This window comes from Carassius auratus, chromosome 19 (genome assembly GCF_003368295.1).
Source record: "Carassius auratus strain Wakin chromosome 19, ASM336829v1, whole genome shotgun sequence".
NCBI lineage: Eukaryota > Metazoa > Chordata > Actinopteri > Cypriniformes > Cyprinidae > Carassius > Carassius auratus.
The window spans coordinates 28,258,066-28,273,363 of NC_039261.1; the positions used below are offsets into that span (position 1 = coordinate 28,258,066).

Sequence of the window (15,298 nt, forward strand, 5' to 3'; positions counted from 1 at the left end):
TACAGACATGTATTTTAGGCTTTATTTTTAGAGCTTTTATGATTTGTCTGTCATCAACTACTGTTGTTTTTCTCAGCCGATCAGGTCGTCGTTGGTTGCTGATGTCGCCTGTAGTTTCCAAACTCTTGATTTCTCCATGCCCTTTGTTTTTCCTATAGTTCTGATTGACTTCCTCTTTTCTTTAAGCATCCAAATTGCTTGCTTTTCTTTCAGAGGTGGCTTCTTCATCTTCATCTTGGTTTTTTGTGTGTATCATCATCGAATGCAAGACTAAGAATGCAGAAGCAACAGATATAACTGATAAGACACATTCCCTGCTTTTAATATCTGAAGAATTAATGCAACAGGACACAGCTGAACACTTAAAAAGAGCCGTGAGGGCACTGTTCCAATACTTATGATCATCAGATAGGGAGATGAAACTCTAAAAGTGCTGATCTTCTTAGCTGGTAAAACATCTTTGTGTTGAATCACCCAATAATAAAATGTGACATTCTGTAGTTTTGTCTCAAATTCATCTTTTAATCATATTTACAGATTTCTTGACTCCACTGCAAACAGAACAATTCTGTCTTTACTGTTCCAATACTAACGGAGGGTGTATATATATATATATATAGAAAATATGTGTGTGTGTGTGTGCTCCTTGTTTTTTTTGACAAACTGTATCAGGACACAACTCTGTATAATGACATGGGAATGACACAGGTATTACAAGGAGAGGGTGACTTATGAGGACATAACCCATGTCCCCATTTTTCAAAACACTTATAAATCATACAGAAGGGTTTTTTTTTTTTTTTTTTTTTGAGAAAGTAAAAATGCACAAAGTTTCCTGTTAGGGTTAGGGTTAGGTGTAGGGTTGGTGAATGGCAATAGAATATACCGTTTCTAGTATAAAACCATCACGCCTATAGGATGTCCCCACTTTTCACAAAAACAAACGTGTGTGTGTGTGTGTGTGTGTGTGTGTGTGTGTGTTTACAAGTTAATACATTCACTAATAGCAATTTCAACCTGATAAAATATTTAAAAAAATATATTAATTTAGACATAACTACAAAATGTATATTCATTATAGCAATTTCCATTATTTTTTACATTTATATTTTATTCATTTTCATGATACTTGAAAATGCCAAATAACAAGACTGCTGGAACCATCATTCTTAACAAAAACAACAAAAAAGAAGAAGAAGAATATACAGATGTTGAGGAATTAATGGATGAATAACGATACCTTACATCTTGATTTTTGTCTTATATGAAACCCTTCCTTGTCTTAACACTTTGGCGTATTTAAAATCATTTTAAATGATATTGCGCCCCCTTGGAATTCTGCTGAGGCCTACCTATTTTTTTTTAAATGTAAATATTCCCCTAAACTGCTGGGAATCTTGGGCAAACAAACGAACTAACTAATGGATATTTGTGGCTAAGATAGTAGAGAGTAAAAAGAAAATTAAGTTCAAGTCCAATATCAAGTAAATGTCCCGTGTTCTAGAAATAAAGATGACCAATGCAAACATTTTTTTTAAAATGTGCGCTCCATTATTTCACCAAAGGAGGGCAGTGTTTCACGGTTTATAGTGATATAATCAAACACCTGTTGCCACGCGCTACAGAACACAGGGAATAATGGATTTATGTGAGCATTCATGTGTTACAGGGATGTAGATATTACAAAAACAGATCAAACATTTTTTCTTCAAAGCAAACAGTGACACAACCTCCTCTTTTACCGTTGTTTTACTTTTTATTTGGACTTCGAGGAAAATGTGCTGGGATCATGTTCAAAGAAATCTCCGTGACAGGTCATCAGGTGAATAAAGAAAATGCATCTGTGAACCCTCCAGATCTCAAGAGCGTGTTTGAAGTCGTGAAATATGTGATTTTGAATGAAAAAAAATAGTCACATGATCTTACCAGAGCTGTAGACACTGATCGATATCGACTGTTCTTATGTTTTTATTAAAGTTATGGATCATTTCTTTAAAGCTGATTGGTAGTTTTATGATAAGACATGCTGCGTAGCACTTTTCGTGTAGAAAGTCTGGATTGTGTGTCTGTGAGAGAAATATATTATTATTATTATTATTATTATTATTATTATTATTATTATTATTATTATTATTATTATTATTTTGAGTGCAGTATGGATATTTTCAGATGACTAATTTATTGTAATCCAAACATTCTAAAAAGAGAGATTTAAAAGTTAAAGTGATAGTGCACCCAAAAATGAAAATTCTGTCATTAATTACTCACCCTCATGTCATTCCAAATCCATATGACCTTTGTTCATCTTGTTACACAAATAAGATATTTTTGATGAAATCCCATCCCAAAGATCTCTGATCCTCCATCGACAGCAAGGGTACTACCAAAGTCAATGCACAGAAACGTAGTAAAGACTTCGTTAAAATAGTCCATGTGACATCCGGGATTCAGCCATAATGTTATGAAGCTACGAGAATACTTTTTGTGCACAAAGAGAACAAAAATATCAACTTTATTCAATTGTTTTTATAACACAACGCATTTGCATGCATTCCCCTGTATTTAAACAAGGTGCAGCACAAGTATGTTCTATGCAGCACCACATGATAATGGCAGCAGACTATTTGTTATTTTTGTTTTCTTTCATCCAAATTTGATCAAATATATCTCAATTTGTGTTCTGAAGATGAACAAATGTTTTAAACTGTCCCTTTAAAGCTTGAATACACTGTGAACAGATAACAGATAAAAAAAAAAAAAAAAAAACTGGGCATCATACACTAACCAACTTTGTAATAGTGAAAGAGGATAAACTGGTCATCATACAGTAAACGACTGAGGATCACACATTACCAGACTTTCAAGTTGTTCCTATTTCAACAATCTCTCGCAGAAATATGTGCCTTGTTGCTAGGAGATGCGTGACAATGAAAACAATATGTATGCTTAAATTGGCTCAAAATATCAAACATGTTATCCTCCAAATTGGTGAAATCATATTCTGCTAAATAATCAGTCAGATTTTCTATGAAACGTGTCATCTCCAATCTGCAGTGCAGCTATTGCTCCAGACTGTAAATCGGGCAAAGTAATCGGGGAAAGATCATGCAGTGTATTCCAGCATTTAGCACAATGTTCCTTGCAATGTCCCTTCAAATTAATTTTAAACAACATAACATTCTAGGAATTATTTTGGAACATTCCAAGAACAAGAGAATGTTTCCTTAATGTTATTAGAAAATTAGCAATGTGCATTTAATATGTATGTTTTATTTTTATTTTTATTTTTTTAAAATTTTTACCAGTAATTAAGGCCTTGATATTATTAGCATTAGCTTTAATCAAATAATATTAGTAGTGTTCTTGGCCAGTCCAGGTTTATTTTTAAGGCTAATATGTACACTCTGAAACTAAAGGTATTTTCAGTGAATTTTCAAAAGACCTCTTTTAAAAGAAAGCACCAAGTATCTGTCCAACTCATTCACAATTGACTAGGTCAAGCACACGAAAAAGGTCATGGCAATTTCTCTGCCAACATCTACTTCAGAGAGAATCCTGAGAATCTCAGAAATCAACAATTTTCTTTCTCTTCTCTTATTATTTCAGTGTTTTAAGTTTAACTCAAAGAAATGGGGATGTTGACAAGATATGTTATTTTTTACTATTGGTTAGACATAAAAGAAACACATTTTATCCAGAATCATAAAATGATCTGTTTTTGTTTCATGTTATAGCTATTTTAATTGTCGTGTGTGTGTGACTCCTCTTTTTTACAGAAATGTATGCAGATGCACACTTTGCATTGACAAACTAGTTAAATATTTTATCATTATCTGGTGTGTGGACTAAAATTGAACAGTCAAAAATGCATTTCCAACTGTCCAATCCAAATAAATAGATTAATAACTAAAATCAAAATGCACTAACGCATTTAGTAAGATTTTGGAGAACCTCAAGGGATGAACAGATGCACAATCAAACACAGACTACATACATTTCCGATTCTTTATTTTTTGTTACTTTATAAATAAAGGGAGGGTTAAAGATATTACATCAGAACACCTGGCCACTTCAGAATATCTGTGCATTATATAAATGTAGCACCATTTTGGAGACAAATCCAGCGCTGACAGGGAGAATATTTGACCTAATGTTTATTCAGCAATATTTCAGAAACAGTACATACAGGAAGAGTCTATGAGACACGAAACGATGAACATTATTAAGACACTAGAGAAACATCACAGAGAGAAAAAAAAAAAACATAAAAATAAATCAGCTGAATAAACTCCACCGTACTCTTTCAGAATTCCTCATTTATCATTTCTCACATGATCCCTCGTACACTTTCAGGTTTCTTTCCTTTTCCTCGCCGGTTCCATACCCTTTATGCTCCCACTGACTGTTCATCTAAGATTTCTGCATGTCTGTTATTTAAATATTAATCCTCCCCCTGGTAATTACATGAGACCTTTCTAAAATAACATCAAAATTGCAGACATAATGACGCAGACAACATTTACCGTCTGTTTTAACACACATACTGCAGTGCAACATCTGAGGGCATACAATCCAAGCGTCAGAAATGCTTAGAATCTATTCCCTAGTCCACAAAATTCAGGTTTTAGTCTTTGATTAACAACTTTTAAGGCATGTTTCTAATTAAAGAGCTAAATAATTACTCAAATAAATCAAATTTAATATTAGATATTAAATGTTAACTGGTCGTCTTTTTTTTTTTAATTGCTCAAAACACAATCCTTTATAGAATCCTATATACATAGTTCTTGGTACAAAGGAAATAACCAATATATAACACAACACAAAGACCACAATTAATGTAAACATCCACAAATACACTGAGGCTGAACATTGATCTCAAACATGGAGAGGCTTCTTCACTGTAGCACAATGACTAATGTCAGGCATCAAATGCTGGATGGCACACAAGCAACCCATTGTGTAAGATACATCTGAGGTAAATTCAGAATTATACGGTCATGGTTCTTGATGCCAGTTATATCTTACTTTTATGTTTATTGGTGCAAACAGAGAAATACTCTGTCTAGTTTGGTCAATGAAGACTAATAATCAAACCTTTTGGTTAATCTGCATTTCTGAGGGATGATGATCCTGTTGAACATTTTTGAACTGAATTTTGCAGGGAGGCTTCCAATATAGCAACTATTGCATCTCCTGACCATTGAAAACTATTGCAGCAGTTTTGCACACATGCAGTCAACACATGCTTATAAAACCCTGAAGGCATGTAACAACAGATACTTGGATTGTATCTCTATCTAGGAAGCGAAGATGGCCAATGTTAGTCTGTTAAACTCGCTGCGACTTGTGAATCTATAGGGCAGAGATCCTCCCTCTCAAACTTTTGCTTTTCATCCGTTTCACCCTCTTCCATCTTTGCGTTTTTCTGGGTGGTGATGGGCTCAGAAGATGGTGCTCCAGCGTTTGGGTGGAGAGCGAGATCGGCTTTCTCCCTGAGATCGGAGAGAAAACCAGTATGGTCATCATCGTGCCAATTCTGAAACCTTCTCAACATTGGTGCTTGATTAAGCAAGGTCAAAATCAATGTTAGTTCTGAAACACAATATAAAAGAATTACAGCTGCAGCTTGCATAGAAATAGCACAGAGAATCAGCAGAGTGGGTGAAGCACCTCAATGTTCAATGTCAAATCTCAAGAATTTAATAACAAAAACGGCAATGTTGAGTCATCCATATTCCAAGAGCGTTATCAGCCATTGCAAGCTATGCTACATTTCCAAAAGAGTGATCTGAGCACTCAGCGTTCTAGCTCTACAGCACAATGGATGCGGAAAGCCAGACTGATTTGATTGTGTTCTCTGTGTCCTCTGTTCAGGAGAGATTGTCGTGTGAAAAGTGCAGAAGAGAAGGGAGAAAACAAAATTAGGCAAAAGGGCAGATGAGGTAGATGATCTGAGCTAAATGCGAACATCAATGTCATTCAGCTTAAACATCACATTGAAAACGTTAAAAACAGTACCTGTTTAAAAATTATATGGAACAGATATTTGCAAAAATGTACATATATAAATATACTACCATTCGGTTGTTTGGGGTCAGTGAGGTTTTTTTTTTATATTTGTATGTAGCCTTTAAGGATGCCTCAAATGTTCAAAAGTGAAACGTTTCCTTAATCTTTTGACTAATATTATCATGTTTTCAACATTAATAATAATTCAGATGTCAACACAGGCAAAAAAATACATGTTTAAAATATTAAATGAAAATGATTATTTTAAATTTTAACATTTCACGATATTATTGCTTTTACGGTATTTTTGATCGAATGATACTAGTTGAAGCAACTTTTGAATGGTAGTTTATTTATACAAATAAATACAAGCATTTCATTACAAACCTGTAAAACTATTTTTATCAGTGACCTATTTTGTTACTTACATTGTTTTCATATAATGAAAAACGAATGGTGACAGTGGCTATCAAGCAAATCATTTTTTCTTTTTTTTATCCTTAAATTATCTTTTCTTGTCTTGGTCCCCATCCTCTTTTATTGTTTGGAAAAAAGCACCTTAAGACATGATAATTAACATCCTTGCTTTCCATGGATGAAAGAAACCCGTACGGGTTTGGGAAGACACAAGGATCAATAAATGGTAGCAGAGTTTTCACTTCAAAGTGAACGATTCGTTTTAGAAGCAGGTGATGTTTCCTCAATCCTCTGAAAATCAAATCTTATTAGCAATCAGTCAGAATGAACACGAAGAGATTTGAATAGTTTATGCCCTGCACCTGGCAAAAGTTCAAAATGCTTATGTTACAATGAAACTCTCAATGTCTTGACTGAACATAGGTTAGGGCGCATAGAAAGACTCAACTTTGACTGTAAAATTGAAACAGATGCCTTCTTTATAACCTAAATAAATATTGATTTTGAAAAGCTTAACTGAATAAAAGAGCTTCAGTGACTGCTGAAAGACTGCACAGCCCTCACTGACAGGATAGGTGTCATTACTTTAGTGAGAGATGGATATTATTGGACTTGCATACAGAAGGTGACTCTGGGTCAGAAACAGAAGCAGTCAATAGTCTTATCAAGGACATTCTCATTCACTATTTCACATGCCTCTTCAAGCACATAAAGTGAGCTCTGGATGGTTTCATAGCAATAATCCATGCAACATCCCACTATCGAACATTTTTAATAGCCTTAATTACATCTCGATGTTGAAATAGCTTTCTTTGTAAGCATTTACATAAAGGCGCATCAATCAACTGTAATTGCGTCTAAATGAGAATAACCTTTTTAAAAAAGCCAAAAAAAGAGAGAAAGATCTTAAATATGTATGATATTCTTTTGAGAGAGTCTTTTTTCTGCTGTTTTAGGCTCACCAGGTTGAAGATTCTGGAGAGTGTATTCTGTTCCCTTCTGCGTCTGTGAGGCGATCTAATGCTCTCCGAGCCACGTGCTGACGGGGATGCCTAAAACATACACTTTATGAACACAGAGAGGATACCAGCCCACTGCTGTTTAATGGTAAACTATTTTATTTGTGATATTATATCAACTTTATCAAAAATTGGTGTTTAAAATGTTGCAGTATAGATTCTGTGCTATGTGTTTTGATTGGTGATGCATAAGTGCATCTCTGCACTGACATCTTTGAATAAAGAGTGCAAAAGGAGGCTGCAGCACAGAGAATGTTACATGTTTGCCACATATCAAGTATTATAGGAGAGGGTTATTTAGAGATGACGAGTGCAGCATAGGAGGACAGTCATAACATGGGTTATTTACATAACGGATCGACCATAGGAAACAGTCTGCAAAAAAACAGTTTTGCCAGCCAAAGAAGAACACCTTTTGTGTGTGTGTGTGTGTCAGTTATTAATGTCCAAATACATCTAATGCTGCATGCCAGATTTTTGCATGCCTTTATGTATTGGAGCCTGTGGAGTTAAACAACATGTGACAGAAACACAGGGGGCGCTGGTGAGTCAGTGAATCAAGACCTGGGGAGGGAGTAGATTGGTTGGAATATGGGTTTATGGGGGAGAGTGAACAGTTCCAAGACCCCTAGAGAGAAAGCTGCTTTACCGGCTGTGACTCAGAAAAAGCCTTGCTGTCTCAAAGTCATCAAGAAGCAGAGAGTCGCTCTGGTTCAGGAAAAATCCCATCAGAGAAGAAAGAGCGCAAAAATCAAGGCAAAAAATATACAGTAGAAAGTTAGAAAGATAGAAAGAAAGAAAGAACTGAAAAACAATCAAAAAACATGAAAATTCTTGTAATGTTCTAATAATTTCAGTGCTTAAGATCACTCTTCCATGTACTATAGCACAGCTAAAAGCTGTGTAAATTCATAATCAAATGAAACATTAGAGTGAAATTACAACAGATTTCTTACGTAATGCCTATTTCATGCATTTTTGCATTACAAAATGTGTTTTGCATATTTAATCTTATGAGATTGTGAGTTAAAAGTGCAATAATTATATTGAAAGCATTAAATGTGGCTAAATTGAAACCACAATGCAATAATGCTTATTCGCTCCGCTAAAAATGGCATGGGCCTAAATTTCATAGCCCTCCATACAACTAAAAATGTGATCAATCTGGAGATTGGCGTAAAATGGACCCATTCTCATGAAGCACAGCCAAAAGTTCAGCAGCTGTAATTAGAGCGATGCATTGGTTAATTCACAAAGAAGAGAACAAACGATTAAGAAACGTGACAGATCTATTAGAAACAAGACATAGGACAGGAAGACGTCCTGCAATCATCCAATCAGATCGTTTATGAGAGTGTCTGTGAATGCAAACGTGAATCACATCAAAGATGAATGACATACCAGGCCCAAAAGCTCTCTCCACTGCAAATGAAACAAAAAAGAATGTAGAATGATTACATTTCTTTTTAGATGGAAGTACAATTTCATTGCTGGATACGAGAGTGAATAGAAAATGGTTATGGGTCAAATCTATTCTATCTGCTAGGAAAGTTGTAATATTCATTTAAGAGGGTAGTTGTAACCCCATGCTTAATAGTAATTAGGTAGCAATGGCCTAATAGAGTGTTACAAATTTCACATTCTTGCTCTGTCACCATTTATATCCTGAGTGAAGCACTTTTTTCAGCAGAATATCGCAGCAAATTGTCCTGAAATAACTTAAAATGCATATATCAGGAGCAATTTAAATGATGGTATTAGATGCACGCCAGTAGAAAAATGGGATTTTAGACTTACCCTCGACTTGGGACGAGGAGAGGACACCTTTGAGGAAACAGATTAAAAAACTTTTAATCAAAGAACATTTTAAGAATTCAAAAAGCAGAGCCACAGCTTTTAATTTAGAGGCCTGAGTATTATAACAAGACATTTTCGTTATCCCGCATAATGCAAACAAGATAAGCAATCCTTGAACAAAGACTTTTACATTTTAAAGATGTTTACAAGGGGCGATCATTAGGCTTGCTTGCAATTCAGATGAATAATGAAGGCAGAGACTGTATCTTTTTAATGAACAAGCCCGAGAAACAACTATGCAATTAGTGTTTGCCAGAAAAACATTTTTTATTCAGGACATGAGTAATGGGGGAACTTTAACACTATAAACTTTAACACTATTATCTAGTTTCCACAGGTTTTTTTGTGGGGGTGGGGGGTGGGGGGGCATGGTTTGGTTTGAGGTCATGCCGTCTAAAAGTGGAATTTGCCACACTTACACATCACATCTTACATCACGAAATAAAAAATCATCTGAAACAGTGACTTCCAAAGAGTGACTCATTCTTTACTACATAGCAGAGAATCTAACACTAGTGACGTAAGTGTGTGTAATGTTGTCTGTCTCACAGAATAACAAGCCTGAACTATTGTAGCAAAGAAAACGTGGGCTGCATGTTGAAAACATGACGAAAAACTTGGCCTGCGGACTCAGACAGCAAATGACCAGACACAATGTGGCATGTCTAGGACCAAAACTTGCCTTATGTTTCAATTGCCATAGTGAAGTTTAGTTTAAAAAAAGCAAGCTTAAGCTCTTCTGATATATTTGACCTTGATTGAGGTCATGTTTTCCTGCTGCTCTGTGCATTGAGAGCGATAACAAACTCTTTGGATCAGTGGGAGCTAAAGATGAGGACAAAGGGAGGTGTGAAAATGTCTTAGAGTTCTTTTCTGGGGTTGCAGTTGTTGGTTTCACATCACTCTTTGAAGTCTGAGACATGTAAAAATCCATGCCGGCACACGTGGAAACTTACAAAGCTCCTGAAGAAATGCACCACAGGGTTGACATCTCCACGACGACGGGTGGAAGAGTGGTGGGGTCTCTGTGGAGAGGAGGATAGATGACCACGAAATGAGCCCTTCAAATAAATGAAAGAGAAACGTCTAGAGTCAAGTTGCAACACATACATTAGCATGACTGCCTCTTAGACTGGAAATCCAATCATGAAAGATTCACAATTTAACTACATTCGATTTTTGTGGCAAAATGTAACCACAACTGAACAAAAGAGGTAAAAATGGAAATAAAAATATTATGCTTCTCTAAATTTACCTTTGCACCTAAATTGCTTTGAAGCAGGAGTGTGAATAGATGAAGTGCTACCTAGAGGTTTTAACTGAATCGCACTTTACCAGCAGAACAGCAAACTCCTATAATGATATGGCTTGCACTGCAAACAGCTGTACCCAAAGCTAATGCTGTGAGAATTAATTGGTTTTAACATTTGTGCTATTTCGCCACGGCATGATTGAAAAAAAAAATCAAATACAAATCTCATAAAAATAATCAGTTGCTAAATCAGACTGAACAGGCTTTGAACATTGAGCTTTGAAGGAACATTATTTTGAATCAGCAAATTAGCTATTTGTTCAATATCAGCAGGATTTAAGATCAAATACTTTGTTTAATGGAATTAAACTTGGAGAAGCTTTTGCTTATCTGGTAACAAGACTGGAAAATATTTAAAATTTCACTGACATACATATTAACTGATAATCTGAGTCCTAAACTACATTGAATTTCAGTCTAATTATTTCCCCAAGAAAGTTTGAGCAAGAAGTTGTAATTGACCATGCAAATGTTTGGAAAACACATTTTAGGAAAAAAACAAAAAAAGTGACACACCTTTCCCTTTCTCTTTTTGTCTCCTCCGAAGAACCTGCCGATCTGATCCAGGAGACCAGGGGACTTCTTCTTTCTGCCCAGCCCGAATGGACTTTGCCCAGAGGTGCTTGCGGTGGCCATTCTAGGTGTTGTTCTGTTTGGTGGTCTACAGTCTGGACGTCCCACGAATGTCCTTCTCCAATCAATCCAAAGTCCGCTCTGGGGACACTCTGCAAACCTTCTCGATAGTCTTCGGCGCTTCTAAGGAAGAAGGGCTGGCCTTTGAAGGTGTCGTCCCCTCCATTGCATGGCATCACGGGAGATGAGGTGGGTCTGTAATAGCGTCAGTGAATCTGGGCTGGTGCCAGGCATTCTTTCGAGCCCTTGTGCGCCCGCGGAGGGTGTCACTACCCTGCTCTCTGATTAAAGGAGCTGCTATTGTTCTAGTCCACATCTGCCTCGACTTAGGCCGAGCACAACAAGGCCTATCTATGAGAAAGAAGCAGAGCGCTGTGAAGAATAGCTTTAGCACAATCAAACCATTGTTGTGATGACTCATGTCCATTATACAAATAGTTTACATTGAGAAATTACATATGGAATATTGCAACGTGAGGGTTTTGGAATTGTTAGCTTCAGAGATGTGTTGCCATGTGATTTACCATATGAATGAAACGTCTTCCGAAGTTTAAACAAGACAGACACACCCTGATGATGTCATGCGACAGCTGAGAAGGCACGCCTTCTATTATTTCATTGATGCATTTTATTTCAAAGTGCTGTGAGATAGTTCTTGGATTGATTTACTGTAAGTAATTCTTCGATTTGTATCCCAGATAAACAGTGCAATCTGCAAATTAATTCATTTTCAATGACTTTGCAATTCATTAACCAACCGCTGTGTGTGATACTCAGCATGGCGCCCACGGTGCTTTTCAGAGAAACGTTATGAACACACGGACAAATCCGCGTGCTGCTAAAAATGCTGTTGGCTTTAGCATGCTGTTTTTTCCTGCTTTTTTAAAACAATCGGCAGTTGTTTGTGCTGCGAGTTTGGCCAAAGAACAAAGGCCACTGTGTTTCATAGTAAAATATGCTGTTTTTATTATTTACTCATTCATTTTGAAAAATGTATTCTCTTTTTTGTTGTTGTTCTATCTGTTGCCAAAAAAATCTAAAATTCTAATCATATAAAGGAAGGCTTTTCCTTCGCTACCACCCAGATGTGAGGCTGCAATTTCCCTTGTCCTCAAGATGTTTTCCACAAGGTCATTAGTAGAGAAAATTCAGTCAAGCTAGAGATCCAGCAATACTACTGAGCAAATAGGCATAGGCTAAAATAATGAGGCATATATGAAATAGCACAGGATGCATAAAAACACAGCACAGATGAAAATATGGACAGAATTTGTAAACACATCCAGTCAATTTCATTTACAATAAATTCCTGCAGTAATTTTGCAGTAAATGATGCTATATGAATCTATCTAAAATGCAGTTTAATGACAGTTTAAGGAAGAAAGGAGCATTATTAAGGAAATGCTAACAGATATTGAATAATATCCCAAATATTTTCCACTAGCATATGATTAATCTGTATAAATGCACCAATTACATAATTTGGTTTTATCTCCCAAAGTCAAGACAATGCAGAGCATTAAAAAAACACATGTTAGAGATAAAATAATGTAAGAAACATGGTCAATTTTTTGTATTATATAAGTTGACAATTTGTTATGGGGACCCTCAGGTGAGTTCTTACAACAATCTGTGCTGCTCAATCATAATCATAATTATTAAAGTGGAATTAAACACAAACAGATTTCCACATATGTTTCAGTTGTTTATTACAATATATGTTAAGTGTGCAATTCTACTTTGTGCTACACATTGAGTATTTGCAAAAGTTCACAACATCCTCTCAAAACATGCCCTTCACAAGGGTTTGCTTGTGCACATATTCAACTAATCTAGCCTGGCCTCTCAGTCTCAATTTATAGCAAACCCTGAGTCTCTATAAATGGAGCTAGAAGCTTGCGTTTGTTCACTGTGGCCAGTCCACAGAAGCCCATCTGTTGGCTGAAGGGCTGGCTATCTACAAACCTCCCACTGCTCTTTAAGAGATCCGTGCAGGAATGCAGAGAGTGGGCAGGTTGCACTGCAAGTGGCCTTGTGTTGAAGACCAGAGGCTTTGTTGCCCAGAAGGGGTGTAAGACACACAGGGACAAACAATACGATTCTTGAAGTGATCTTGTGGGACACAAACATGGGAGAGAGCCCAAAACAATGAGAAGTATGTGGATCACGACGGAGACACCCACAGAGCAGCTTTAGCCCCACCACCACTTCCATTTGTGGAGGAGAAATCACTGTGAAATTGTTTGTAGACTAACTCTGTAAAAAGTCATTTTTAGAGTTCAGACTTATTTTAAATGGTAATTAGTGAATTTTAACATTACTAGCCACTTTACAACATGTAGCCATTCAGTGAAATATTTGGCTGCTAGTTGGAATTTTTGGTTGCCCTAGTAACGGTTGAGCTGAAATTTAAATAATGCTTAAGATGCATTCCTGTCAGTCAAACATAGGAACGCCAACTTAGGTTTCAGCAACCCAGGTTCAACAGAAAACAGGACAAAATACACTGAATTTCAATATATAATGCTGTAAATGGACCCAGGGCTTGACCAAATGTAAAGGTTTCCAAACTGACCATTGAAAACCCGATATCAATCAGTGATAACTCTGAATATTGAGGAGTGTGTTTATGCATTCACGCATGTATTTTATTCACAACTGCAGAGTTGTTCACATATTGATCAGTGAATTGCATATGCTTACATTTGCTTTGATGGAAGAGTAAGAAAAAAATTAACCACTAACTAGGACTTTTGCCTCAATAAACGTATAATTTGTTTCTTATTAATAGTTCATAAGCTAGTTGTTAAGTTTAGGTATTGGGTAGGATTAGATATTTAGAATTAATAAACAGTCAATATGTTAATAATAGGCATGCTAATAAACAACTAGTTAGTGAGAATTAGTCATTATACTAAAGTGTTACCAAAAAAACTGTATCGTATAAATGCACCAATATTGTTCAGTTTGCATGATGTAATGTACGTCATTCTAAATGATTAAGAAATCTACTTGAAAAGGGAGTTGACTGTTCAGTCTCTGACACCAAAACATTTCTCACTATGACATTTCAGATCAGAACACTATGACAAATCGGAATTTAATTGGATTTTAATCCATAATTGGTTATGATTTAGATTTTTTTTTTTTTTGCTATACAAACAACTAAATGGATTTGAATTACAGATTTTCTTCCTGCCTGTAATAAGCCTTAGAGATGAGGGGTGGATTCTTTTAAGATGGCCAGAAAGCAATCGCCTACCCAGAACACTCTAACAACCATCCACAGCACATTAGCAACATCCTGGAATATGTGTAGCTTAAACAGATATTTCCCCTGAAAAAGTCACTCAATTATCTCTGATTGGGAGTACAAAATGACATGATTGATCTTCACGGGCACCCAGTGTCTACAAATCCATGAGGTCATCCAATCTAAATGCCAAAAAAGAAAACTCTGGATGACAGAGCTGGACATAGCGCATGCTTGAAAAGCATGTTTAGTACCACATGTCTGCACTATTCCATAGGCCATACCATTTTTTTTTTTTTTTTATTACCCACTTTAATTATGAGTATCTCTGATATATTGAATGAAATATATAGTTGAAAAGTGTAATTAGTGTTTTGTTTTATATATACAAATTACAACATGTGCCTCAGTGAAAGACCTTTTGTACAAATAAGTTCACATGTTCAATGACACACACACACACACGTTGGTATATGTGGTTTATGGGGACTCTCCATAGGCGTAATGGGTTTTATTCTGTACAAACTGTATTTTCTATTGCCCTACCCCAACCATACACCTAAACCTAACCCTCACAGGAAACTTTGTGCATTGTTGGATTTTCAAAATAACTAATTCTGTATGATTTATAAGTGTTTTGAATTACAGGGACTCATAAAAATGTCCTCATAAACCACCTCCTCATTGTAATACCTGTGTCATACCTATGTCATTACACAAATTTGTGTCCTCGTTAACCACATAAACAAGCTCACACACACACACACATATAAATACAGTAATGTTTCTTTGTTC

General features: G+C 36.0%; 1 protein-coding gene across 2 annotated transcripts; it reads right to left on the minus strand.

Moving 5' to 3' along the window:
- Window positions 1–3,991: 3,991 nt before the first annotated feature.
- Window positions 3,992–11,373, minus strand: mbpa (myelin basic protein a). 2 transcript variants are annotated; one of them, XM_026289986.1, is made up of 6 exons: window positions 11,134–11,373; window positions 10,262–10,330; window positions 9,246–9,272; window positions 8,850–8,870; window positions 7,392–7,481; window positions 3,992–5,495 (listed from the first exon to the last, which is right to left on the minus strand). In XM_026289986.1, exons 1-6 carry the CDS (start codon window positions 11,251–11,253, stop codon window positions 5,445–5,447), a joined length of 378 nt encoding a protein of 125 aa, XP_026145771.1. In that variant the 5' UTR covers window positions 11,254–11,373; the 3' UTR covers window positions 3,992–5,444. The 2 variants fall into 2 exon arrangements, with proteins under 2 accessions (XP_026145771.1, XP_026145770.1); XM_026289985.1 differs by having other exon boundaries at window positions 10,262–10,366.
- Between the last annotated feature and the right edge of the window lie 3,925 nt (window positions 11,374–15,298).